This window comes from Anabrus simplex, chromosome 1, assembly GCF_040414725.1.
Source record: "Anabrus simplex isolate iqAnaSimp1 chromosome 1, ASM4041472v1, whole genome shotgun sequence".
Taxonomy (NCBI): domain Eukaryota; kingdom Metazoa; phylum Arthropoda; class Insecta; order Orthoptera; family Tettigoniidae; genus Anabrus; species Anabrus simplex.
The window spans coordinates 1,660,532,306-1,660,560,019 of NC_090265.1; the positions used below are offsets into that span (position 1 = coordinate 1,660,532,306).

The 27,714-nt window shown below is 37.1% G+C and overlaps 1 protein-coding gene across 1 annotated transcript in view; it reads right to left on the bottom strand.

Moving 5' to 3' along the window:
* Positions 1-2,640: 2,640 nt before the first annotated feature.
* LOC136858665 (tyrosine-protein phosphatase non-receptor type 9) overlaps positions 2,641-27,714 on the bottom strand; it is a 524,482-nt gene continuing 499,408 nt past the window's right edge. Inside the window, exons 8-9 of the mRNA XM_067138380.2 lie at positions 10,968-11,175; positions 2,641-4,517 (exon numbers count right to left, since the gene is read on the bottom strand). Of these exons, the coding sequence (XP_066994481.1) occupies positions 4,288-4,517; positions 10,968-11,175 (438 nt within the window). The 3' untranslated portion in view covers positions 2,641-4,287. The remainder of the gene's footprint in view (positions 4,518-10,967; positions 11,176-27,714) is intronic.

A 27,714-nucleotide genomic window follows, 5' to 3' on the forward strand; every position in this document is an offset into this window, starting at 1 on the left:
GGCAATGAAGGAAATAATTATAGAGTATTTGCATCATAATTAGGTACTTCAGTATATGATGGTGCAATGTGTAATTGTTTCCAATTCTACGTGACAACTGCAAGACGATGTCCGAAATTCAACGTGCCGTGGTTGTGGGCTTATTTTGAAGAGATGCCACATAATACAGCCCACTGTCTTGTTTGCAAAAATACGTCAGCAGAAGTACTTTTGGGATGATCTGGCACTTTAAAACACATATCATTGAAGGCGAATCGTCACAGAGAACACCTCCGGACCGGTCTGCATCATAAGAAGCTACCCTGTGGACAACAATATGTATCCAGGTAGGTGTACATCCTATCTACAGCTATTCACAAATTATACAGGGTTATTTAGCTCAGATATCCACCTCAAAAACCTCGTGAACCATTTAAGATACGGATATTCTGTTAAGGGGTTCATAGATGAACATGCAGTACTTTTCCAGGCTTTTGACAAAATTTGTCAGCATACACATTTCCATATGAGGACATTATTTCACACAATAACTGCTGATCATGCACTATCAAGCTTACACTCATAGTTACTGGGACGTTACACAGATCACAGCACAGGAGAATTGGTCCTGAGATCTATGATGTCAGTCTTGAGAGTCTCGAGTGAGAGCGTTGCACATCACTAGTAATGTGTGATGGATATGTCCAGCCGAGTACAACGAGGTGCAATTCAATTCTCGTGGAGAGATGGTATTTCAGCAAGGGAAATCTTTGTCAAACACAAGTTGTGTTTGGGGCACACGGTTCTAATGAAGCACTGTGTTCAAGTTCTGTGCGAGTTTTGAGACTAGTCGCAATGCCTGGCTGACCTCCCAATCCTGGAAAGGTACTTGCACTAATGCAGGAAAATATTGCCGCAATGGACATGATGGTGAAGGACAGTCATATCATCGTATGCTACCTGTCAATGGCTGTCAACCTCAGCAGCGGATCCACACACAGCTTTGTGCACACATTTTCTGTCAATTGCTTACCTAGCTCTTTCTTAAATATTTTCAAAGACTTGAAAATTTATCAACCATTTCCCGAGATAAATTATTTCAGCCCCTTATTATCTTCATATTTTTTCCTACTTTTAAAGGCTCCACTCAAGCTTATTCGTCTACTAATGTCATTCCACGCATCTCTCCACTGACAGCTTAGAACATACTGCGTAAGTCGAGCAGCTTGTCTTCTTACTTCCAAGTCTTCCCAGCCCAATGTCTGCAAAATTTTCATAGCACCACTCGTGTTGGAAATCACCCAGAACAAATTGTGCTGCTTTCCTTTGGATCTTTTCCAGTTTTGAGCGTCAAGTAATATTTTCCAGTTATGTATCAAGTAATCCTGGTGTGGGTCCCATACACTGGAACCACACTCTAATTGCCTTCTTACCAGAGACTTGTATGCCCTCTCCTTTACATCCTTACTAAAACCCTTTAAATACCCTCATAATCATGCAAAAATATCTGTATAATTTCTTTACAAACTTATTCATACCATTACCCCAATGAAGATCAATCCTTATCTTAACACCCAAGTACTTCAGCGATCCCCTAGCCAAGTTGGGTATCTCAAACGATAAGAGCGCTGGCCTTCTGAGTCCAACTTCGGAGGTTTGATACTGGCTTAATCTGGTGGTACTTGAAGGTTCTCAAATAAGTCAGCCTCATGGCAATACATTTACGGACACATAAAAGACCTCCTAAGGGAAAAAGTTCCGGCACCTCGGATCTCCAAAAACCATAACAATTTAATTAGTGAGACGTAAAACAAATAACATTAATTACAGTGATCCCCATTAGGTACTATCACCCCATCAACATAGTAATTAAAACTGAGAGGACTTTCCCTCTTGGTAAAAATCACATCCTGACTTTTCATCCCATAGAGAGTGTGTTCCAAATGGGTATCTAGGCAACTCTCAACCAATGCCAAATTGTGATGGGTGACAAAACTTGGTGCAACCATTTCAAGCCCGCAATGAAGAGGGCAAGTCAGGTATGGAGATAACCTTGGTCATCAAGGCCAAAGAAGGCAAAGTCATTGTTAGCATTCTTAGATGTTAAGGGACCCCAATCAACACTCAACGTTAACTGCAACATCTTACGGAAAATCCGAAGGACCATCAAAAATAGCCGGCCGGGAAAACTGTCGTGAGGTATGCTTAGCTTCATGAAATACACATCCAGATGCTGTCAACACAACACTGGAAACACTACATTGTTTTCACTGGAGTCTTATGGATCGCCCACCTTACAGCCCTATTGCAACTATAACGCCTTTGTTGCCTTGAAGAAAGGTTCCGCCAGCAGCTAGCATCCTTCTTTGCACATGGTACAGAGAAATTTTGTCAACATTGGGATGGATGTCTGAGCGGTCAAGGTTATTTAATCTGTAGACTCTCTTGAACTGTCATTAGTATGCTGCCCTTGTGGTACAGTGTATGCTGTCGAAGAAATATAGTGTTTATTTCCAAACACCAGTCCATGTTTTATTTCAACAGCCTTAACACACTCGTCAACAACCTTTCTGCTCATGATATCACAATTAATTTTCAGAAGAATAGTAACAAGAAAAACAGCAGGGAACATAATTGCAGTGATGAGATACAAACACAAGATATTTGAAGATGAATATTTAATATCCTTGCAACAGTAACAGCAATAGAAAATTAAGGGACAGCACAGGGTCATAATTTTCCTTTCAAAATGTTGCACATATGAAAACATTACACATTCAGTTCTAATACACGTTAAGTTTGTACATGATATTACATTGTACAATATCAACTTCCCTTTTCTCTTAGTTTTGAAACTTAATTCTCAAAATCATTTCTGCATTATTGTCACTTCTGTTTCAAAATACAATGCCATTAAATTAAAAACATGACTTCAATACCAAATGTGTGGCATGATGCATCGTATAGTTACTAAAACTGACATATAACTTATTTCAAATATAAATGAAATACACATCCTTACACAAAAGTCTTTATCAAAATTCTTCATGAAAATGTATCATAAATCGTCTTAAAAACTCAAGTAATTAGTAACTTCATCAACAACAAATAACATGCATCATAAAGAGTCAAGTTTTTAATATGTGAATACAAATTTTGTGACAAATTTAACCACAAGAATCTTACTTTGAAGGAACTTTTATTACAGAGAGTTCAATTGTAGTTCTAAGCTGTTTTCATATTATAACTTAGAATCTGTGTGTATGTATATATTTAATCACATTTAAATGAAGATGTATCTAAAAATAAATAAATAGACAATTATGATTCAATTAATTTTAGTACACAGTTCTGCCAGAATCACTGTGAAGACCATATGAAAATGTGAGTATTTTACACTGAAAGAAAACAGCAATAATGAATGCAATGCAGCAAATTTCTAGGCTGGAAGTGAACAAGAAGTCAACTGAAGCATCACAGAATTAGACAAACATGGAATTAAGATCCAGCAGGCCAAAAAGTTCTAGATATATAAATATGCTGGTTCACTATCACATTTAACAGTTGGGGCTCAATCTTACTTCTAATTCATATAGGAGGGGGAAAAAAAAGAAAGGAAATCAAAAGTAAGAGTGTTCACATGTGAGTAACACTTATGATATGGTTTTCTTTTAGTCTTAAGAAAGTATGCTTTCTTTTGGAAGTATTATATCAAGGTGAAGAAAAGTAAATAAATTCACAATACATAGCTTGTTTTACTCATATCACATATGTAACTGATCGATTATATATTATATATTTGTTATTATATACAGAAATAATGTACAATAGATAGAGTTGATAGTTAAAAACATTGAATTACAACAGTTCATTTAAAAATTTTTGTTTCCACTTCCAACTTCCACAACAATGGTTTAACACACAGATTCACTCAAGGTTTATTTAACTTGCGAACCAGCACCATCCACTCGTACACTCATACACTGAGTTTGAACACTGTCCAGCCAAAATTGAGCTTTTACTTCTTGCAAAGGAAAAGCTTCTTTAAATAACATTTCATGTAACATTTTCACCTCGATATACAAGATAACTTATCACACCTTGAATACATTCAATGTAGAAGTATCATACATGACTTCTGTGACAGATGCTGTGTCGATTTTCTTCATTCAAGCCAATCACTGTATTGGCAATGGTCCTTCATGCCAGGATTAAGAATCTAATCCACAACACAGCAGTAGTTGACCACATAATTTGTAAATAGTATAGCAACATTTTAGTCCAAAATTTACAAAAGAAGAAATAATTCTAGTCAGATTCATCATCAACTGTGTTATCAAAACCAGTGAGGTCAACTTGAGGAATAAGTCCTTTGGCCAAAGCATACTCTATAAGTGCAAGATGGCAGAACACATACTGGTCGGGCATTTGAATAGAATAAGCACGTTGTGAACGAATTCGCTCGACAGTTCCGCGCACGTCGACTGTGCCAACGTCTTCTAAACGACTGATACAGATGTCTAAGGTGCAGAAGGTACCTGGAAAAAAAAAGAAGTTTCAATTTAATATTCAACTCATAAGCAAATGATAAAATGACAAGATTCTGTAACAAGTATATAGTAAGTAAATATAGTAAGTTCAAGGTTAAACAAGATCCTTGATTCTGCAGATAAATATTAAAATTTGCTTTTTGATTTTTATGGGTGACTTAATATCGCACTAAAACATTGAATATTTCCGATGGGAATGGGCTAGGATTACGAAAGTAGTGGCCATGGCTTTAATTAAGGTACAGCCCCAGCATTTGCCTGGTGTGAAAACAGGGAATTTCAGAAAACTATCCTCAAGCTGCCAATGGTGAGATTCAAACCCACTATCTTCTGAATGCAAACCTGCAACTATGCAACCTAAAAGTCAAGTGGCATTTATTTAACTGAAGTAGACAACAGTGTTTTAAACACACTTTTGAACAGTAGTAGTAGTAGTAGTAGTAGTAGTAGTAGTAGTAGTAGTAGTAATGTTGACAGGCATGCCAAGAGCAGGAGAGTTCGCCAGGCTGTAAAGCGCACAGTGTGACAAAAAAATGTAACACACACCACCGATACTTCAAGCTTCTTTCCTTGCTGCTATATCGTATATTCCCGAATACCACCCACACTTTTCTTTTACAGAAATATTGCTTCTTAAATTCGGAGCCGGGTCACATTTACAGTAAGCCTTTCGTATAACGGTCTCATAATACATTGTTCCAAAGACGCGTCAACAGTGGTTTCATGTAACGTGACTTGACAACGGTTGAAATCTTGCTCCGTCGCTCACTTCCATGTTACCGGAACCACATGGTGTGGCAGTTGATTAATACTTCGTGTTCTGAATGAAGAAGAAGCAGTGGTAACAAGTGAAAAATTCTAAAAAGCATTTGTGGTCATTTACAGTGAGTGAGAAACTTAAGGTTGTAACGGAACTTGAAACTATCTGAAATCATGTCGCCAGCAGAAAATATATTGATGAATCATGTATTTACGATTGGAGGAAGAAGAAGGAAATGTTCTTAAAAAATTAATGGTGATCATAGTGCTTTCCAAGGGCAGTGCACAGTTTCCTGAAATTGAAGAAAGGCTTTATAAATACACGACTGAAAGACGTGAACTAGGTTATGGTGTATCAACTGAAATGTATCAACTAAAATCATTAGAGATCACAAAGGAACTAAAAATTGGAGGGTTTTACTGCAAGCCATGGGTGGATAAGATACTTTTATTGAAGAAAGGGATTGTGTATATGAAGACAAATAATATCTATTTCAAGTCGTCTCCCGGTTGCCTACGAAGAAAAATTGACTGCCTTTCATCGCCAAGTTATTAGTTTGTGAAAGCAAAATTCTATTTGCCTTCTCAAATTGGGAATGCTGATCAGACTCCCCTTTACTTCGAAATGCCACTAGACAATACAGTCCACCTTAAGGGTCCTAAAAACATTACTATCAGGACAGGTGATAACGAAATTCTATGGATGGTAGTGAGGACAACTTTGTATGGGAAGGTGAAAGTGATCAAAGTTCCAATGGTGGTAGTTCTGACAACACTGAATCGTGACTGAGTTCCCATTTATAGAAATTTAAAAAATTGGTAAGTAAACATGCAATTTCTTTTTTTCCAAATTTTGTTGTTAGAAATTCAGGTGTGCAGGTTTTATTCGGTGGTGGGTGGTATTTGGGAATATACTGTTTTTGTTTAGTTGTGAATCAAAAGCCATTAGAAGTAGCTGTGCCATATTTGATATTGATGTTATTACTAGTTATATCTAGCAATGAGTACACTATTGTGATTTTTCTGTAACATCAATGAAGCATGCAAGGTTTGTTGAAGAGCAGAATATTTACAAGCTTGATTGCTAAGTAAACAAAAAATGCTGGATGGATGAAACAAATATAAGTGTGGATAAATTCCTGGGGGCGTTAAGTTCTAAACAGAAACACAGTACACTGAACAGGCAAGTAGAGGGCAAAATGGAAAAAGTGGGATAGTTTTGTAGGTTGGAGTTCAGCTTAATGGATGAAACCTGAGCAAACTTAGAAATATTCACCACAGAATCTCCCAGTTTATGGCTTAACAGACTGGAGCAACTCCGATACTGTTTGAATCATCATAAAATTACTGAAGCCAAAAAACATACAAAAACACGTCAATGCCGAAACCCAAACCATGAGGTTTAGTAGCTAGATTACATTTCCGTAACTGCTATCAGCACATAATTATCTCCGTCAAGTAATACGTAGAAAGAGAAGAAAAGAATAGGAACATATAACAGGATAGACACAATGAGAGGTCAGCATAGGAAGGAGCAACAGAAAAGTAGACAAAGACATACATGAAAACACAAAGGGACAAGAACAACCTCTACATCTTCGTACAGTGTCATCTTTAAATAGATGGGCTCTCGGGCTCTCTCCTCATGAATTCTAATTTTTCTACACCCATTTCTTCTTCTGAGGCCCCGACATGCTGAATTTCGCTCCCCAGTTTGAGGAGGAGAGTCTATCTACAAAGGGTGTTGAATAAAGTCTGAGATTAATGTTCAAAAGTCTCTAACAGGCGACTGCACTGTCCTCTAGCAGCTGATTCGTAAACTACTAAGCACCCTCAACTATCATCGCGCGCTACACCTATCAGAATTCAAATGCTTTCCATCACTAGCGTCTTGAATACGGTTGTAGCTTGACCCTCTTCTAAGTTCACAATGGCAGGAATTGAGAGCAATGTTATGCAATCAATTTTTCTTTCTGTTGAACACATGAAGATCTTCATAGAGCTTATGGAGAGTCTACAATGTCTTGTGCTGTATATTGCCATTGACATAAAGCTTTTAAGGATGGAAGAGAGAGTTGCAAGCTGCTACAAGAGCAGGGGCCCCACCACCGTCCTTACTGTGATCACCATCAACACTGTGACAGTCATGACTGAGGACACTCGTGTGACCATTAGAGAACATGCAAAAATGTTGGACGTAACTGTGGAAAGAGCTCACACCATTTTAACATTTTCACTGCTGAGTTTTGATGGCCAGGTGAACCACGTGGGCTATTTTTTTTAAAAGGAAGAAGCACTTTTACAGATGAAGTTTTACTGATACTATTATTCAAATGTGGCATTCAACGGTTTTCATACCTCTGTTGATACGGGGCATTAAGAAGCACTGATAGCTTGGATGTTGATCTATTTCACAAATTTTGGCAGTGTACATGAGGAGTATATGTTTTCGCCTTCTTCTCAAAGATGCAACTCCTGATTCAGCGAATAGGCTGGAAATCAGGCTAATACAGAAATGTCCGGTTGCCACTGATCTCCACTACGGTGCATACTGGCTAAAAGGTTCAGTGTAGATCTTGATGCTGAACCATAAGCCGTACTATTATACTCCACCCAGCAAAGAACCGCAGCCGTGTAAAAACATAGCTACAATGCAAGGTGTGCTGCTGAGAAAAGCATGTTAAGTCTCTTCATGCAGGCTACTTTCAACTGACGAAAGTGGGGCTGCCACGTTAGTCTCTTCAAATGAAGAACCAGAAGCCTGCACGTGTCTACCACTGGAAGGAAACTGTCTTGCAAGAACAGCTCTGGTTTAGGGTGCACATGCCGACATTGACAGAAGTGTACAACTGAAGTTTTCGCCGCTGAAAATCGAAAACCATGATGCAAGGCCCATCTGTTGATTATCTGTTAATAGCTTGCTGTAGCCATCTGTCAGCAAATGCCATCCTTTCGGAGCTGAAATGTAGAGCTAAACAGTAGTCTACATACAGGGATGGAACAAATGCGGGCCCAGCAATGGTAAGTATGCTGTTGATGGCAGTTGCGAACAGCGTTAACACTCTGTATAGATTCATGTGGTTCTCCTTTTTCTTGAATGTAATATTAAGAACAAGCATTCCCTACTAGGACTCTGAAAGAACAGGAGGGACATGAAGTTCTCAATAAATACTGGTAGATTAGCCCAAAATACCCATTAGGGTACGGTGGAGATAATCCCATACTGCCAGTAGTGTCATTAAGCCTTTTCCAGGTCAAAAATCATGGCAACTACGTGCTCCTTCCAAAAAAAGGCCTTCTGAATGGCACTCTCCAGTCTATCCAGATGATGGGAGCAAAAAACACACTGGTAGTTACTAAGGAGACCTCTCTCTTCGAAAGCCCACACAAGTTATCTGTTTATCATCCTTTCAAATAGCTTACAGAGTCCATTTGTTAGATATACTGGCCGACAGCTATCCCTATCCAGAATATTTGGATCTATTCCTGGCTATGGAAATGGTATTACAATTCCCTCATGCCACTGAGATGGAAACTCTCCCTCATTCCATATTCTCTTGAATAGGGTGAGGATATCGCTGAGATATCGGTCACTCAAATGTTCAATCATCTGAATGTGGATTCTGTCCAGCCCAGGAGCAGTGTCCCTGCACAGTGCGAGTGCACTCCAAAATTCTGTTAAAGGAACCTTATAGAAATATGAAGTAGTAGAGTGGTGGTGGTGGTGATTATTGTTTTAAGGGGAAGTACAACTGGGCAACCATCCTCTATATAACACTAATCAGAGAGAAAAAATGGAAGGGGTCCGACACTTTGAAAAATTAAGGTTTCAGCCAAAGGAAGACAAGGACCATGAAGGACGTGAAAATGAGACTCCCTAGGCCTCCATACGTAATACCGTCGGGGTCAGAAAAGAACAAGAGTTGACCAAGAGAGTTCAGATAGGATAGATGAAAGTGAGGAACCTGGCACAAGTAAGTGGAAGCAATGCCAGGACTCAGCTAAGGGCCCCGTGTCGCCAACCCAAGCTCCAAAGTTCAGAGCCCCTGGGCCCCTTTTAGTCGCCTCTTATGACAAGCAGAGGATACGGTGGGTGTTACTCTACCGCCCCCATCCACAGGGGGATGAAGTAGTAGAGGCAAAGGAGAAAGGTGGTGAGCCTCCCCTTCATGACTATCTGCGAAATGTGATGCATTGTGGTCTGCTGTGATTGAAGGAATCGTTATTATAAATGGAGATTCTGGTTAATATTGGTGAGTTATATACTCTGAAGATACGGCGGAGTTATGTTCACACTTGTGATGACGAAGCATATTCTGTCATGGAAGACGCATACTTCTCCCAAGTAGCTTTCTTCTCTCTCTAATCAAGACGCGGGCTTTAACGAACAGGAGCGTAAATGTTCAGTGAAACAGAGTGGGAGTCGACCTTTTCAATACTGTTCAATATGTATAAACAGAACAGAATTACACATTTATTAGCCAGACTGAGTAACTCGAACGGCAGAGCACTGGCCTTCCGAGCCCAGTTTGACAGGTTCGATCCAGACTCAGTCCGGGTATTTGAAGGGGCACAAATACATCAGCCTCATGTAGGTAGATTTACTGGAACATAGAAAAACTCGTGCAGGACAAAATACTGGCACCTTGGTATTTCCGAAAACCATAAAAGTACAAGTGAAATCTGGTTAAGATACAGTATTACTATAGTAAAATGCTCCTTTTTAGATGTTAGCACTGTGTCACTTTAAGCCTCCCGAAGCCAGGGGAACTCTACTCTCAGACGGATGATGATTCTCATAAAACGTTGAAACGATGATGCTTGTTGTTTAAAGGGGCCTAACATCGAAGGTCATCGGCCCAACCTTTAAACAAATGGAGCAAATCAGCAAATAACTTGAAGAATAACAGACATCTTTATCTTTATGAGAGAGGAGTTTCCCTGCAGGTCTCCATATAGTCCATGTAAAAGAAAAGGAAAAAACCACACACGATATCCATGGGAACTCTCTCTGGAACAAACAGATGACCTATAGTGAAAAAATCTGTTTCACCCTCTGTGGGTGTGGACGGCAGAATACACCTGTCTTAAGAGGTTACTGAAAGGGGTACCCCAAAGACTTTCATTTGAGAGCATGGGATGGCAACCACGGGGCATCTAGCTGAACCTGGAGGAAGAGCTCTGAAACAATTGCTGCACAATGAGGTTACCGGAAAGTGACCTGTCGGAATACCTACAAAATGATGTCTGGATTAAGTGAGAGATGTGACATCTAGGAGGGATAGAGGGATACAGTCCTAAAAGGGGAATAGTACACAGAAGTGCTCGTAAACGAAAATTGATACTCAGGGTAAAATGCAAGATCTGCAAGAAATGTCTTCAACCTTCGATGTGAAAGTAGGGGGGGGGGAATCAGTATACCGAGTAGAGAAAGATTACAGGAACACTGTCTCCCTTTAGTCATCTCTAACAACAGCAACAACAGGATACTGAGAGAGATGTTTTAAATTCCATATAAGGCAAAAAGCAAATATACTTTGACTAAACGATGTTTTAATGAAAGGAATTTATTCCCTATCCCATTCTCCTCAGGAACAGAAAGAAAGAGGATGGCTCTGACCACTCAAGGATAAAGAATGCAGTACACTGAAAATATTGATGTCAGTAGATTTGACTGACCTGTACGTCCTATTCCAGCACTACAGTGAACAATGATGGGCGGCCCCCGAGGATGTCCAGCCCATGTGTCTCCTAGTTTGGCCACCATCTTGCTCTGCTGTTGCCTTACACGATCTAAGAAATCCAGCATCGCCATTGCGCTATGAGGAACACCATAGTCAGGCCACGACGTGAATTGGTAATGGCTCACGTCTCGACTTTCTTCCGTCTAGAAACAATATAAGACATACATTAAACATCATGTAATTGATAAAAATTTATTAAAATAACACATTTTAGATGGAATTATAACTCCAAACATTACCATTGGTTTTAAGAGCAGCTTAAATAAACAGTGAATCAGCAATGTAAAAGTGGTTACTTTGATAGTTTAATGGCGTAAGTTAATAGTTAGAAAACTGCCAAATAACTTTTCTCCCCTCACTGGTTTTACATCGCACCAACATGTTTTATGCTAGGATTGGAGAGGGAGCAACCATGGCCTTAATTAAGGTAGAGCTCCAACATCTGACTGATGTGAAAATGGGAAACCAGGGAAAACTATTTTCAGGACTGCTGACAGTGGAGTTAAAATACACCATCTCCTGAATGCATGCTAAAGGCTACATGGCCTGAACTCTACAGTCAACTCACTCGATAGTATTTCATATTGAGGAACTCTGTCGTATACTAATCATGACAGATGAATGTAAGTGCATTAGTAGACACAGATGGAGAGCTACATGTTCTATGATGAAAAGGATGACAAGAGACTGCATTAAAACCAATGATTTTAAGGCGACACTCCAGAGGTAAAAATTGATATTTTGGTCATTTTAGCGAAATTTTTTTTAATGACCGCATTTTCTTGTCACAAAGTTATTCCATTGAATTTAAACAATTTATCACTTTAATAATGCTTTGTATGCCAGTCTGCACACGACAGAAATTGGTGTACCATCTGCTGAACTGCTTTGTTAGGTAATGATGTCATTATCACGTTTCCATTCAATCAAATATGCCTGTTCTTTGCAATTACGCATCCATGGGATGGGCCAACAGCCCCCCTCCCACCCCAATCCTGATATATTTATGCAGAATATCCAGCTGTAAGATCTACAATATTTCTGAATGAATTTATAAAGCCTATTATGGACTAATATTTCAGTACTCGGCTGTCATAGAGCAACATTGTATGCTTGTATTGGTATTCCTGATGGTACTACAATAGTGCCGACAACTGTTAGTTTTGTTATTCTTGTATGTTTAATCTTTTTTTTGTGAGTTCTGTGATGGTAGCCAGTCTGTTGACTTTTGTGAAGTATGTGCGCAAGTAACCTCTTGCAGTTGCGTATTAAGATACTATTATTACTGAAAGATAGTGTGCTGTAATAATTGATAGCTTGTATCCAAGGGAATAAACAATATGCGTAACCATAAATCTGCCTTAGCTAAGCGATGAATTGCTGAACCTTTGACAGGAAAGAGATGGGTATCAGCTATTACCGAACAGGAGTCTCCATTGAAGAAACCAGGGACAAAAGGTCATGAAATCAGATTGTTCTCATCAGGAAAGTGTCGCATCAACTTCAAGCCATGTAAGTCCTACAGCTATAGCCAAAAATCATGATATGACAGAAACTACAATCCCCATAATTTCAATTCGGGAAAAGTTGCATTGTGAAAAACAAAATGCAGGTGAATCATTTTCTGCTCTTTGGGGAAAGGGAAGAAGAGACAAGCTTCCACAGTTACCAGTATTCGTACTGAAGCTAAGAAAGAAAAGGAAGGAAAAACATACTGCTCTGGTGACTTTAGGTAATGAATCAGAAAGAAAACGTCACTTGAACTTTGCTTTAATTTTCCTGTCATTTGTAATTTTACATTTAAATCCCATTTCTCTCCCATAATATTCTGCCAAATGTAACAAAATATGTATGGTATATGTATCACAGCTATATTAGGAAACCTGCATACGGAATTTTTGATTGCAGAATTTTAGAACATAAAAATTACACAAATTTTAGTACAATATACCTCCTTATATAAATTATGTACATAAAAAACGACATATAGTGCTTTAAAAAAAAGTATTATCTACCTAATTACAAGTTTTCATTAAAATGTTAATTAAATTTCATGAAAAAAGTGGAATTAAAAATTCCCCCCCCAAAAAAATTATTTTGAAAAACTATGAATTGTATATGAAAGAATTGTTGGTGATATCTCTACTTTTATATAGGTGACATTCCCCCAAAGTTTCATGAAAATCCATGCATTAGGTAAAAATATCTATCCCAGGAGTATCGCCTTAAGAGTGAAGAGTATAAATGGTGGTAAGCGAGACATCTGCGAACTCATTATCTTATTACCAGCTTTCAACCACAGCTTTGCGCATGAGGAATTTGTTGTGGTGCCCATTCACAGAATTCATGAACACTGAAAATTATATCAAAAAGTGTTCAGTAATTTTTCAGAAATGCTGGACCATGCAGAAACATTCACTGGTTACAATGAAGTTTAAAAAAAAATGGTTTTACGTCGCACAGACACAGGTAGGTCCTATGAAAACAAAGGGAAGGATTAGGGGTGGGAAGGAAGCAACCATGGCCATAATTCCTCCAGGATTTGTTCAGTGTAAAAGTGAGGCAGTGTGGTTCGAACCCACCATCTCCCAAGTGTGGCCCAAGCTGTGTGGTCAACTTGCTCAGTACTCTGATGAGAACAGTCGACAGCATGGTCATAATGGAATGCTGATATACTATTTAGTATTAAATCCCTATGCCCTGTTCTAGACTGCTCAAGCGAGTGTCTCAATTCGTTCGGAACTGGTTTCTCTACATATAAAATTAAAAGTTTAGTTCCACCTTTTCAATATGAAATTTTGTAATGCAGGTTACATTACACATGAAACATTTATTTGCAACTACAAGGGTTGGGGCAAAAATCATGGCAACTATTTTTTTTCTTGAAGATACCAGTCCGGTTGGAAAATGTGACATATACAGACGACAGGACAAGGTGTTAACTACATGTGTGGACAATGAATAGCACTGAAATATCGTAACACGCTAATTTATTATGGTAGTATACAGGGCAAAATGGCCTTCCCAGTGCAAAAGAATGACAACACAGTACACATAAAGTTGACATGACATACCTGAGCCTAAAGACCCTCAAAGTAGTCCCTTGCTACTGACACCACACGCTGCCAACGATGTGGGAGGCGATGAATACTATCTGCCCCAGCATTTGCCGCACCATGTGTGAATCGGGTCACCTGTTGGCGCACAGCATTAGCAATGTCCTCTCGTGTTGCAAACCGCCTACAATGTAGTGGTTCCTAAATCTTTTGAATGACATCAAAGTCACAGGGCGAAATGTTGGGAGAGTACGGTGGGTGCTCCATTTCTTCCCATCCCCAACATCGCAGTAGCTGCCCTACATACTCTGCTTTATGTGGTTTTGCATTGTCGTGCAGGATTATTGCACTCTCCACAAGATACAGACGTTTCTCCCAAACGCCACATCGTACCCGTCGCACCAGGAAGTCCCTGCAGTACTGGGCGGTCACTGTTCTGCCATGTGGAACAAAGTGGCAAACAATGACACCCCTGACGTCATACACGACGATCACCATCAATATAACTGGGGAAGGATTCTGACGGACCTTCTGCCTCCTTGGTGATCCAGCATGTCACCACTCCGTGGAGTGACGTTTCAGTTCTGGTTCGTATGCCCTGGCCCAAAATTCATCGATGGCAATTATTCGTGACAAGAATTGATCGCCGTCCTGTTGCCAGCGTGTAGGTGGTCTGAGCATATTGCATAGCGCACCCACCTTTGAACTTCCGTCAGTGCATACGGTACCCACCGCGATGCGATTTTGCTCAGTTGGAGCTCATTGCGCAATATCCTGTGGACGGTGCGTTTCTCGATGCCACTTGCCCTCTCTAACTCCAATAGCGTCCATCGTCTGTCTTCATCCAGGAGCTGCTCGATGACGGTACGTGCCGCGTCGGTCCGCACACTGACAGGTCGTCTCAAACGTTGCTCAACACTGGTTGACACACGGCCTTGCTGAAACTTTTCTACCAACCGTGCTACTGTACAGTATGGTAGGGCATTATTCTCAAGGGCTTCCACTAATTCACTGTGACATTCCATTGCATTTCTCCCTCGGAGAACGGCTATTTTGATGTAAGCGTGCTGCTCAACATGGGTTACTTCCATCTCGCACGAGTCATCAACTGACTGATTTCACAGCCCTCGCTGCGCTACTACCAGCTATCGCAGAGCCATCTGTTGTTCTGCATACACACTATGCCTGCAGAACTTCCACACGGCACATATATGTTTGTGATCCGTTCACATATCTACAAGAAAAAAAAATAGTTGCCATGACTTTTGCCCCAATCCTCGTAGTTTTGACCTAAGGTCAAGGTCATCATCAGCCAACAACATGAATTGCACAACATATTGAATAGTCCATAAACAATGTACATATATCGCAGAAACATTGTGGTTTGACGTTATAAAGTTGAAGATGAAACAGTCACAATGGAGATAAAAAGTTTTAAATTATGCATAAATTGCATTAAAGTAAGGCACTTAGCTGCCGCTGAAGGATGATTCAATTTGATCAAACTGGATGCCAAAGATTCTTGAAAATTTGTGTATCCTTTGATACAAAGTTCTGACAGCCGTAAGTCATCATATTGTAGCAGTGGCATTTAGAAAACAACTTATGCACATGCAGTGAACAATGTAGAAACATAGTACATTGATGTCCAAAGAGCTTCTAGTTTAATGTCCTTAAAAAAATGAAGTAGAAAGTTGCGCTTGAAAGTCAAAATAAACTGTTCTCCAAGGTTTCGGACAGCTAACGCTTTCAAGGGAGAGTTAAAACTTGTCTTAGATAATGTGAAATGCATAATAGTTTCAACTATATCTGAATACTTTGTAAGTCATTTCAGAATTACAGATGTTCAAATCTTTTCAGATGATAAAGGTGCGTACACATTTGCGAGCATCTTGCGAGCCAAGCGGCCACTCACACTACCATGCTCGCAAGTGTGTACGGGGTACTGAGCGTAAAGCGAGCACGTTGTGAGCCGCTCACTGCGAGCCGACTGGAGTACTGGAGTCTGTTTTCTACGCGAACACAAAGGGATGCTCGCGCTCAGTGTGGACGGCCAAGGAACGTGCTTGCAAGTGTGTATGGCTAAAGTGAGCATCCCGCGAGCATGGCAGCCTGGTCGGATGAAGATGTGCTTACGCTAATAGACACTCATCGAACACATTCTGTTTTATGGGACCCGAAAAAAGGCGATCACTTGAAAAAGAATGTGAAAGAGGATGCATGACGGGATATTGGTACAGGGACGACCCGCGGATGAATGTAAGATAAAAATTATTTTCTTTGTTGGGATCACACTGGAGGGAAAGGAGCAAAGAGAAAAACAGTCACACTACTGGAAAAGGTAAGTTCTCGTGTTTAAATAAAATGAAGCTTGAACTTCCCTTTTGTGCTTGACGTGTTCATTTATTATTATCCTTTTAAAGTAACAATTGTAGTAAACAAGTAATGATATAATAACCAATAAATATCAAAAGTGAACACAGGTTGCAATTCAATAGGTAGTACCTATACAATACCGTATTCAATCATATATATTTTGTACAATTACTTTTTCTTTTAAAGGAGTTGCGGAAATTTACAAAAGCCGATGGTTTGCGTATGAACCTTTGGGGTTCCTCAATAAAAGATATAAACCAAGACAGACGCTAAACACAGTGAATACTTTTCTTTATCTTTTTCAAGCATACATATTTTGCCATGGCAGAGCTCCTTCCTTTGTGCAACAGTCAGCTATTTCATCTCTAATTTTGCATACGTAAGCAGAAGATCTCCTAGGAACATTCCGTAGCTGTCTCATGGAAGTCATCTCTTCATTGTGTCTCCATGTTCCTTCAATAATCTCTCCGTTTGCTTCATGGTCTAGTGAACCGGGTGGTGTGTATAAGTTAGGGGAATGAATCCTCAGGTAATTATGCAAAACTACTACAGACATAACAATGATTTCGGCTTTGGGGGGCTCCAAAAGCATTGGTTTTCTTAAAACTCGAAATACTGAACTTGATATACCAAAGGCATTTCTCACTATTCATCGAGTTCTGCTCAATCGATAGTTGAAGATTTTCTTGTAAGTTCCAGAGCCATGATCTTCCGGGTATGGTTTCATAACATTTTCACTAAGTGCAAATGTACTATCTCCTACGAAAAAGTACGGCAACTTCATTTGATGACCCGGAAGTTCTTCTGGTAATGGCTGTCCCAACATGTTTTCGGTTAACATTTTATACAGTTTACTGTACAAATCTCCTGTGGCAAGGAAGCTTAAAGTTACTGCTAACCTGAAATGTTAAGTACACATGTAAGTCAGGAATTGACCAAATCCCTTAATGGAAGTGAAAAAAGGTAACTATAAATGGGTACTATTACAAAAAAGTGAACGTTTCAAAAATATATTCAAGGAAAATAAGTACGAACCTGTCTTGAGCAGAAATTGGGGAGCGAAGGCAAGTTTCCTGTCTTGAAATTTTGTGATCTATTCTCTTCAGTAAATTATCAAAATCAGTAGGTGACATCCTGGTAAATTTTTTATATTGATCACTAACACTCTGAAACTTCATGTCCAACATTAATTTGGACCCACTCCGCTTTTTGTTCAGCTCAGTGCGCTAATACCGACGAGGTTTCTTTTGTTTATTTAAATAGGCTATAATCATAGCTGCACCATTTGCTACCATCACAGAAAGCAGAGTTTCATGCTCAGAAGACATCTTTGCATGGAATTCACAGACTGATCCTGCTCGCAAATGGCTCAAGCAGTGCTCGAAAGCCGCTCAGATATTTGTTTTCCATGAGCGGTTCATGAGCCGCTCGGCTTGCAAGATGCTCGCAAGTGTGGACGCACATTAACATTAAGACACTGAAATAGTGTGTTTACCAGATTCCTCTATTCAAATATTCCTGGGCTGTACACACATGCACATGAAAGGGAATAATTCAAAGGTCATTCTGGCAACTGGAAGTCTTACAGAATATATTTTGTGTACGTTTTGTCTAATGTCTGCTTATTGTATCAATGCGAGCAGCGCTCTTCACCCATAGCTACACTAGCTCAGTCTGCTGCCACCACCTATTAACTACGAGAGAGCACTCACTTCCTCTTTCAATATGCTATACTACTATTTTGTCTGACGCTATTTGCGGTTCAGCATCACCCAACACATGTTCTCTATCTTCCTCTTCGAAATCACTATTTATGAGGAAATATTCTATTTCTTCATCAATAAGCGATGAGTGCATACTTTGAGATGCCATGATAGCGGGAAAGATATTACAACTCCAGTGAAGGTGAAATAACATCAGATCCCTTCCAAAACATGCAAAATGGAGTGTTATAACCGCAAAACCAAACCTCTTTGAACATTTCCACGAAAATATGTCAAGGTTTCCCGAACTGAATTGTTTATAGTTCATTTTTGGTGTTCAAAAGTTATATACACTTCTATCTCTTCCCGCCAACTCGAAATTTTTACCAATTCAAAATTTTGTACATTTATTTAAGTAACCAATCACGGTATATGTACAGGTTTGGCAGAGTGTGCACTGCACCAAAATGTAAATACAGTAGAAGTCTGCTATAGCGAGTACTGCATACATTTTATAGCGACTAATTTTTATGTCGCTTCAAAATTCCTACATTAAACTATGTATCGTCCTTCGGTTACAGCGAGAACCCTATCAATGATGTATCCGTTTGTAACGTTCCAGACGTCACAGTGTAATTATGTTAATTTTATTATGTGTAATTAATTCAGGAATTTAACGTCATGATATTTATCTTGGTATGTAATTTTATTATAATTCATGTTTGATCATTTGCTCACTATCATTTCATTACTTTGTAACTACGACTTGTAAACGAGGGCTGAATATCCTAATATTAACTTAGATTCTTGCGACATTCGTTTAAATTTAACTTGCAGCAGAAAATTTTCCTCTATCTTGCCACATCACTGAGGAAGAAGGAAGGACAAATTTAGACATCAAATTCTGGGAAAAGCGAGTACGTGTTCAAGCGTTGTAACGACAGCTACTGTATTTCGACCAGAATAATTCAAACTGATCACCGCCTATATTTTCAAAGGAGCGTCATGTTGCCATGGATACTGAGTGAAAGGGCTAATAGAAGAACAGTTAATATCATGGTTGGGACCCATCAACTTTAATATCTGGAGTGGGGAGAGACGTGTCAACTGATTGGACCACGTGTAGCGACCTGTAATGAGAGCCAGAAAAGGTTATAAAAGGGCGTGTTGGAGCTCTTGGCATCATTCTTCTTGATTCTTCTTCTATCTTGTATTTCGCTTTAGGTCTGATAACTTGTCTTATGGTTGTTGTACCATAGTGGACTAGTGTGATAGTTTATCACTTCTACATTCATTACTTCGTTACCACGACGTGGTACTTAGGAATTTCTGAATGATGGGTGTATAGCCACTCTCATCAGGAAGTACGAACAGCTCTGTATTAGACCAGTTTATACCAGTCTAAGATAATAGGTAGCATTAAACTAGATAGAAATGAAACTTCAGTGCACATTTTCAGTAAAGTTGGAAGGATTGTTAATTGAGTATCCTCTCCACATAACCCAAGGAGGTTTTTCTAACTATGATTTAGGGCTCATCTCCAATATATGGGATAGAGCATAACAGGGAGTGATAGTTTCAAAGCCATCATCCAATTAGTGGTTGATGCAATTTGCAAGGCAGGAATGGTACTTAGCTGCAGATGAAGATATCTCAAAGACGACCGGTGATGTTCCAGCTACAAGGATGGAAGCTTTCCAAGGACCAGCAGAACAAGACTACATGGTGAGCAAGCGAGTTAAAAATATTGCAAGTTTTCGCGAAGTAGAGTCATTCAATTTTTTTGTTAAATTCATTTCCTATTTTAAATTCAGTTCTCGTTAAACCGTCGTCATTTATATTCAATATAATAAATAGTATTTTCCTAGTTCACTTTAATCAATCTGCCTTAATTAGACTTTTGATTTCTAATTCTCCTGCTTAATGATTAGTGCACTATCACCCCATCCCTGTGATGAGAGTCCGTCCAAGCTTTATTATAAATTTTTGTCTTTAAGTCATCAACTTAAAGATTGGCGCCCTTAGCTTGCATAGATGCATTTCTCGATCAATTATTGTTCTCTAAAAAGGGGCAGTCACACGTTATTACGAGCGATTGAGCGCGCGCGATTTTTTCCGTTACCGATATTTATGCACCCCAGTGATGATATTGCATTCGATCGATTACCTTTGGCATCGTTTCCTCGCTATGTGCACTAGCGATTTCTCTCGTCGACATTCGAAGGAGATTACATAAAATCAGCTTCATGGTCCGTATCGCACTTCAATAGATTCACAATGAAGTATTTATTTATTTTCCACCTAGTCGATACAATGATTGCCTAAGGCAATTTTTATTGGTCAAAAGTGGTACATGTTTCGTATATTATCAACATCTTCAGCCACATAACACAGTTTAGATGAAAAATATAAAATTGACAAAGTAATGCTTTAGAGGAAGTGTCCTTGAAATTAACATAAGATTGACAAGATTAAAACAAACAAATAACTCAAGAGAAAATATATAAATTATTTCTACAATAGAAAGCAGTCGTCAAGGAAACACTTGTACAATATTCCATAGAGAAATTGTCCTAATAAATATTCTTTTCTTAATAATCCATGAAAAAAGATCAATTTATAAATTAAAAATTATACATTTTATAAGTAATTATCGAAATGAAGAAATCCTGATATCACAGTGCGGCTCTTATTATTAATGTAGATGAAAATATAACTAATTCCTAGTTGTCAAATCTTATTAAGCCTGCTTTCCTTTGGAACAGTAACTCCTGTCATTCTTTCACAGTTTTGCGCCGGGTGTAATATTGATGATGCGTTCTTCCTTGTTCTTGCACCTGAGGAGGAGGAGGAGGATTGGGGGATATAGGTGTGTCAAGAACTTCCTTGCTGTCACCTATAGCTTCAACTGAGGAGGAACAAGTTGTAGGGCTATCTGTAGGTGGAGAAATTCCAATTCTTTTTTCTTGATCCTTCTCAAGCATTTTCAAATATACTAGAATTTGATAATATAATGGATTCTTATATTCTACAGCCTCATTAAGGTTATCATTTTTCTTTACAAGTTGGTCTAGATGAATGTACAGGTCTTCATATGTGTTCATTAAGCTGCCCTTTTTTAACTTTTTTATGATGGTCAGGTCTTGTTCTATGTTTGTAAATTTATGACCTGTGGCAGTCATGTGTGATCCCATTGCTGAGAATCTTCTATGTTTTTCAGCATTCACATGTTCCAAATATCTAACTTTAAAATTGCGGCCAGATTGTCCTATGTATGTGTTCTTACATTCAAAGCATGTGAGTTTATATATACCGGAATCAAAAAATTTATCTTTTTCCGAGAGATTTATTGTATCATGGTTGAAAATACTATGTTTCATGTTGTTATTGGTGGAAAATGCAATTTTGAAATTTTTTCTTTTAAATAAATTTGTTATTACATGAATGTTTGGATTATTATATGTGAACTTGATATATTTTTCAGTTTTACTAGGTTCGACTGCTAATTTAGATTGTTGCTTCTCCGAAAATTTATTAATTATTTTATCAATCATGTTATTGTTGAAACCATTCAAGAGGGCTTGTTGTCGGATAAACAACAGTTCTTTATTCCTTTCAGATTTGGATAAAGGAATACTAAACGCTCTGTTAATGTAACTATAATATGCTGATCTTTTCTGTGCCTCAGGGTGTAACGAGTTGTTCTTGATAGTGGTCAGTGTGAAAGTGGATTTTCTGTGTATTTTGAAAGAAAATCCTTTTTCTTCTCTTGTTGTGACTATGTCCAGAAAATTCAGTGATTTTTCAACTTCTTCTTCTAAAGTGAATTTTATATTGGAATCCAAATTATTCAATATATTTAAAACTTTATTGCTATCGGTGAGTCTGTTATCTATTATAGCGTAAACATCGTCCACATAACGTGTCCAAAAATCCAAACCCTCTATTTGATTAATAATTTTCGTGTGTTCCAAATAGTCTAAGTATATATTAGCCAATATTCCTGATGCTGGGGCTCCCATTGAAAGTCCTTTTTGTTGGTAAATTTTATTATTAAACGTAAAATAATTTTGATTTAACACGAATTTTAAAACATTAATAAAATCTTCAATTTCTGGTATGCTTACTAATTTGTTCTTCGTTAAATTCTTCTTAATGATTCTGATAGTGTCTTCTATTGGAATGTTTGTATACATGTTGGTTATGTCAAACGAACATGTCGTGTGAGATGATCCAAGTTTAAAATCTTTAACTAGATTGCAAAAATCCACTGAGTTTTGGATAGGTGTTTTACAATGAAATACGTATTTACTTGATAAGAAATTATGTATAAATCTAGAAGTTTTATAAATGGGGCTATTTTTGAAATTTATGATAGGTCTAATCGGTTCTCCCTGTTTATGTAATTTCGGTAGTGCTCTTGCAGTCGGGAGTCTAGGGTTCATATTTATTAATGTTTGCACATCATGTTCATTAAACAAGAAAGACGTGCTTTTTAATAGTTTTTTAAGATCCCTCTGAATACGTGATGTCGGGTCTTTATCAACTGTACTAAACGAATTGTTATTAAAAAATGTTTCTGTTTTTTCAATATAAACATTTGGATTTTTGGACACGTTATGTGGACGATGTTTACGCTATAATAGATAACAGACTCACCGATAGCAATAAAGTTTTAAATATATTGAATAATTTGGATTCCAATATAAAATTCACTTTAGAAGAAGAAGTTGAAAAATCACTGAATTTTCTGGACATAGTCACAACAAGAGAAGAAAAAGGATTTTCTTTCAAAATACACAGAAAATCCACTTTCACACTGACCACTATCAAGAACAACTCGTTACACCCTGAGGCACAGAAAAGATCAGCATATTATAGTTACATTAACAGAGCGTTTAGTATTCCTTTATCCAAATCTGAAAGGAATAAAGAACTGTTGTTTATCCGACAACAAGCCCTCTTGAATGGTTTCAACAATAACATGATTGATAAAATAATTAATAAATTTTCGGAGAAGCAACAATCTAAATTAGCAGTCGAACCTAGTAAAACTGAAAAATATATCAAGTTCACATATAATAATCCAAACATTCATGTAATAACAAATTTATTTAAAAGAAAAAATTTCAAAATTGCATTTTCCACCAATAACAACATGAAACATAGTATTTTCAACCATGATACAATAAATCTCTCGGAAAAAGATAAATTTTTTGATTCCGGTATATATAAACTCACATGCTTTGAATGTAAGAACACATACATAGGACAATCTGGCCGCAATTTTAAAGTTAGATATTTGGAACATGTGAATGCTGAAAAACATAGAAGATTCTCAGCAATGGGATCACACATGACTGCCACAGGTCATAAATTTACAAACATAGAACAAGACCTGACCATCATAAAAAAGTTAAAAAAGGGCAGCTTAATGAACACATATGAAGACCTGTACATTCATCTAGACCAACTTGTAAAGAAAAATGATAACCTTAATGAGGCTGTAGAATATAAGAATCCATTATATTATCAAATTCTAGTATATTTGAAAATGCTTGAGAAGGATCAAGAAAAAAGAATTGGAATTTCTCCACCTACAGATAGCCCTACAACTTGTTCCTCCTCAGTTGAAGCTATAGGTGACAGCAAGGAAGTTCTTGACACACCTATATCCCCCAATCCTCCTCCTCCTCCTCAGGTGCAAGAACAAGGAAGAACGCATCATCAATATTACACCCGGCGCAAAACTGTGAAAGAATGACAGGAGTTACTGTTCCAAAGGAAAGCAGGCTTAATAAGATTTGACAACTAGGAATTAGTTATATTTTCATCTACATTAATAATAAGAGCCGCACTGTGATATCAGGATTTCTTCATTTCGATAATTACTTATAAAATGTATAATTTTTAATTTATAAATTGATCTTTTTTCATGGATTATTAAGAAAAGAATATTTATTAGGACAATTTCTCTATGGAATATTGTACAAGTGTTTCCTTGACGACTGCTTTCTATTGTAGAAATAATTTATATATTTTCTCTTGAGTTATTTGTTTGTTTTAATCTTGTCAATCTTATGTTAATTTCAAGGACACTTCCTCTAAAGCATTACTTTGTCAATTTTATATTTTTCATCTAAACTGTGTTATGTGGCTGAAGATGTTGATAATATACGAAACATGTACCACTTTTGACCAATAAAAATTGCCTTAGGCAATCATTGTATCGACTAGGTGGAAAATAAATAAATACTTCATTGTGAATCTATTGAAGTGCGATACGGACCATGAAGCTGATTTTATGTAATCCTAATGCCAACCAGGCAAGCAAAGAAGCTAACACCTACCTCAACTTAAAGATGAAAATAGCTAAAGTGACAAAAGATATAGTGTTTTTGAAGGAATGCCTTAAAAATAATTTGACTCCCAGTTTTCTAAAAAGTGCCCAAAGAAAAACTATTTATTCTAATCATCATAAGTTTACTCAAATGCAGGTCAATAAAATATGGTTAAAAAGAGAAATTCAATTTATGTATAAAAGAAAGAAACTTCTTAATGAGAAAATGTACTTCGCGCACCTCTCAGCACCACTGAACTTGCTTCCTCTGGAATGGGATTCTTTCCAGAAACATATCAATGAAAAAATGGAGAACACACTTAAAATGAAACAAGAAATTTTGGATAATAAATTATTTAAGTTGAAAAATTTAGCATCTAATAGAGAAGAAAGAAGGTTAGTTCCTAATGTTACGTTTGATGATAGTGTTTATCCACCTCCAATTAAAAACTTGTCTGAGATAGAATTTAATGAAGAAGAAACCTCTATTTTAAGTCAAGGCCCTAATTTCAATTGGCCTAGTTCAAACAAAAGTTATGATTTAATCACCACATTAGCTGAAACTGAAACAGCAATACAGAATCTACCTGTAGACTTACAGAATGACTTAAGGTATGAAGCTAAGAAGAAAATTCCTATTTTAGTAAAAGGTTTACAATCACTTCGAGGCACCAACAAGGCGGTTAATAACTTGAAACAAAAAATCAAACTAAATAACTTAATTATCACAAAAGCAGATAAAGGAGGAACAGTTGTAGCCCTAGATAGAAATGTTTATATTGAAAAAACAGAAACATTTTTTAATAACAATTCGTTTAGTACAGTTGATAAAGACCCGACATCACGTATTCAGAGGGATCTTAAAAAACTATTAAAAAGCACGTCTTTCTTGTTTAATGAACATGATGTGCAAACATTAATAAATATGAACCCTAGACTCCCGACTGCAAGAGCACTACCGAAATTACATAAACAGGGAGAACCGATTAGACCTATCATAAATTTCAAAAATAGCCCCATTTATAAAACTTCTAGATTTATACATAATTTCTTATCAAGTAAATACGTATTTCATTGTAAAACACCTATCCAAAACTCAGTGGATTTTTGCAATCTAGTTAAAGATTTTAAACTTGGATCATCTCACACGACATGTTCGTTTGACATAACCAACATGTATACAAACATTCCAATAGAAGACACTATCAGAATCATTAAGAAGAATTTAACGAAGAACAAATTAGTAAGCATACCAGAAATTGAAGATTTTATTAATGTTTTAAAATTCGTGTTAAATCAAAATTATTTTACGTTTAATAATAAAATTTACCAACAAAAAGGACTTTCAATGGGAGCCCCAGCATCAGGAATATTGGCTAATATATACTTAGACTATTTGGAACACACGAAAATTATTAATCAAATAGAGGGTTTGGATTTTTGGACACGTTATGTGGACGATGTTTACGCTATAATAGATAACAGACTCACCGATAGCAATAAAGTTTTAAATATATTGAATAATTTGGATTCCAATATAAAATTCACTTTAGAAGAAGAAGTTGAAAAATCACTGAATTTTCTGGACATAGTCACAACAAGAGAAGAAAAAGGATTTTCTTTCAAAATACACAGAAAATCCACTTTCACACTGACCACTATCAAGAACAACTCGTTACACCCTGAGGCACAGAAAAGATCAGCATATTATAGTTACATTAACAGAGCGTTTAGTATTCCTTTATCCAAATCTGAAAGGAATAAAGAACTGTTGTTTATCCGACAACAAGCCCTCTTGAATGGTTTCAACAATAACATGATTGATAAAATAATTAATAAATTTTCGGAGAAGCAACAATCTAAATTAGCAGTCGAACCTAGTAAAACTGAAAAATATATCAAGTTCACATATAATAATCCAAACATTCATGTAATAACAAATTTATTTAAAAGAAAAAATTTCAAAATTGCATTTTCCACCAATAACAACATGAAACATAGTATTTTCAACCATGATACAATAAATCTCTCGGAAAAAGATAAATTTTTTGATTCCGGTATATATAAACTCACATGCTTTGAATGTAAGAACACATACATAGGACAATCTGGCCGCAATTTTAAAGTTAGATATTTGGAACATGTGAATGCTGAAAAACATAGAAGATTCTCAGCAATGGGATCACACATGACTGCCACAGGTCATAAATTTACAAACATAGAACAAGACCTGACCATCATAAAAAAGTTAAAAAAGGGCAGCTTAATGAACACATATGAAGACCTGTACATTCATCTAGACCAACTTGTAAAGAAAAATGATAACCTTAATGAGGCTGTAGAATATAAGAATCCATTATATTATCAAATTCTAGTATATTTGAAAATGCTTGAGAAGGATCAAGAAAAAAGAATTGGAATTTCTCCACCTACAGATAGCCCTACAACTTGTTCCTCCTCAGTTGAAGCTATAGGTGACAGCAAGGAAGTTCTTGACACACCTATATCCCCCAATCCTCCTCCTCCTCCTCAGGTGCAAGAACAAGGAAGAACGCATCATCAATATTACACCCGGCGCAAAACTGTGAAAGAATGACAGGAGTTACTGTTCCAAAGGAAAGCAGGCTTAATAAGATTTGACAACTAGGAATTAGTTATATTTTCATCTACATTAATAATAAGAGCCGCACTGTGATATCAGGATTTCTTCATTTCGATAATTACTTATAAAATGTATAATTTTTAATTTTTAAATTGATCTTTTTTCATGGATTATTAAGAAAAGAATATTTATTAGGACAATTTCTCTATGGAATATTGTACAAGTGTTTCCTTGACGACTGCTTTCTATTGTAGAAATAATTTTTATATATTTTCTCTTGAGTTATTTGTTTGTTTTAATCTTGTCAATCTTATGTTAATTTCAAGGACACTTCCTCTAAAGCATTACTTTGTCAATTTTATATTTTTCATCTAAACTGTGTTATGTGGCTGAAGATGTTGATAATATACGAAACATGTACCACTTTTGACCAATAAAAATTGCCTTAGGCAATCATTGTATCGACTAGGTGGAAAATAAATAAATACTTCATTGTGAATTCGAAGGAGATGTCGGAGTCGATTAGTAATTGTACTATTGTATTGTACTTGACGCTTAGTAAAATTAAGTTTTATAGACAGCAGGAATATTTTCGTGATGGATAG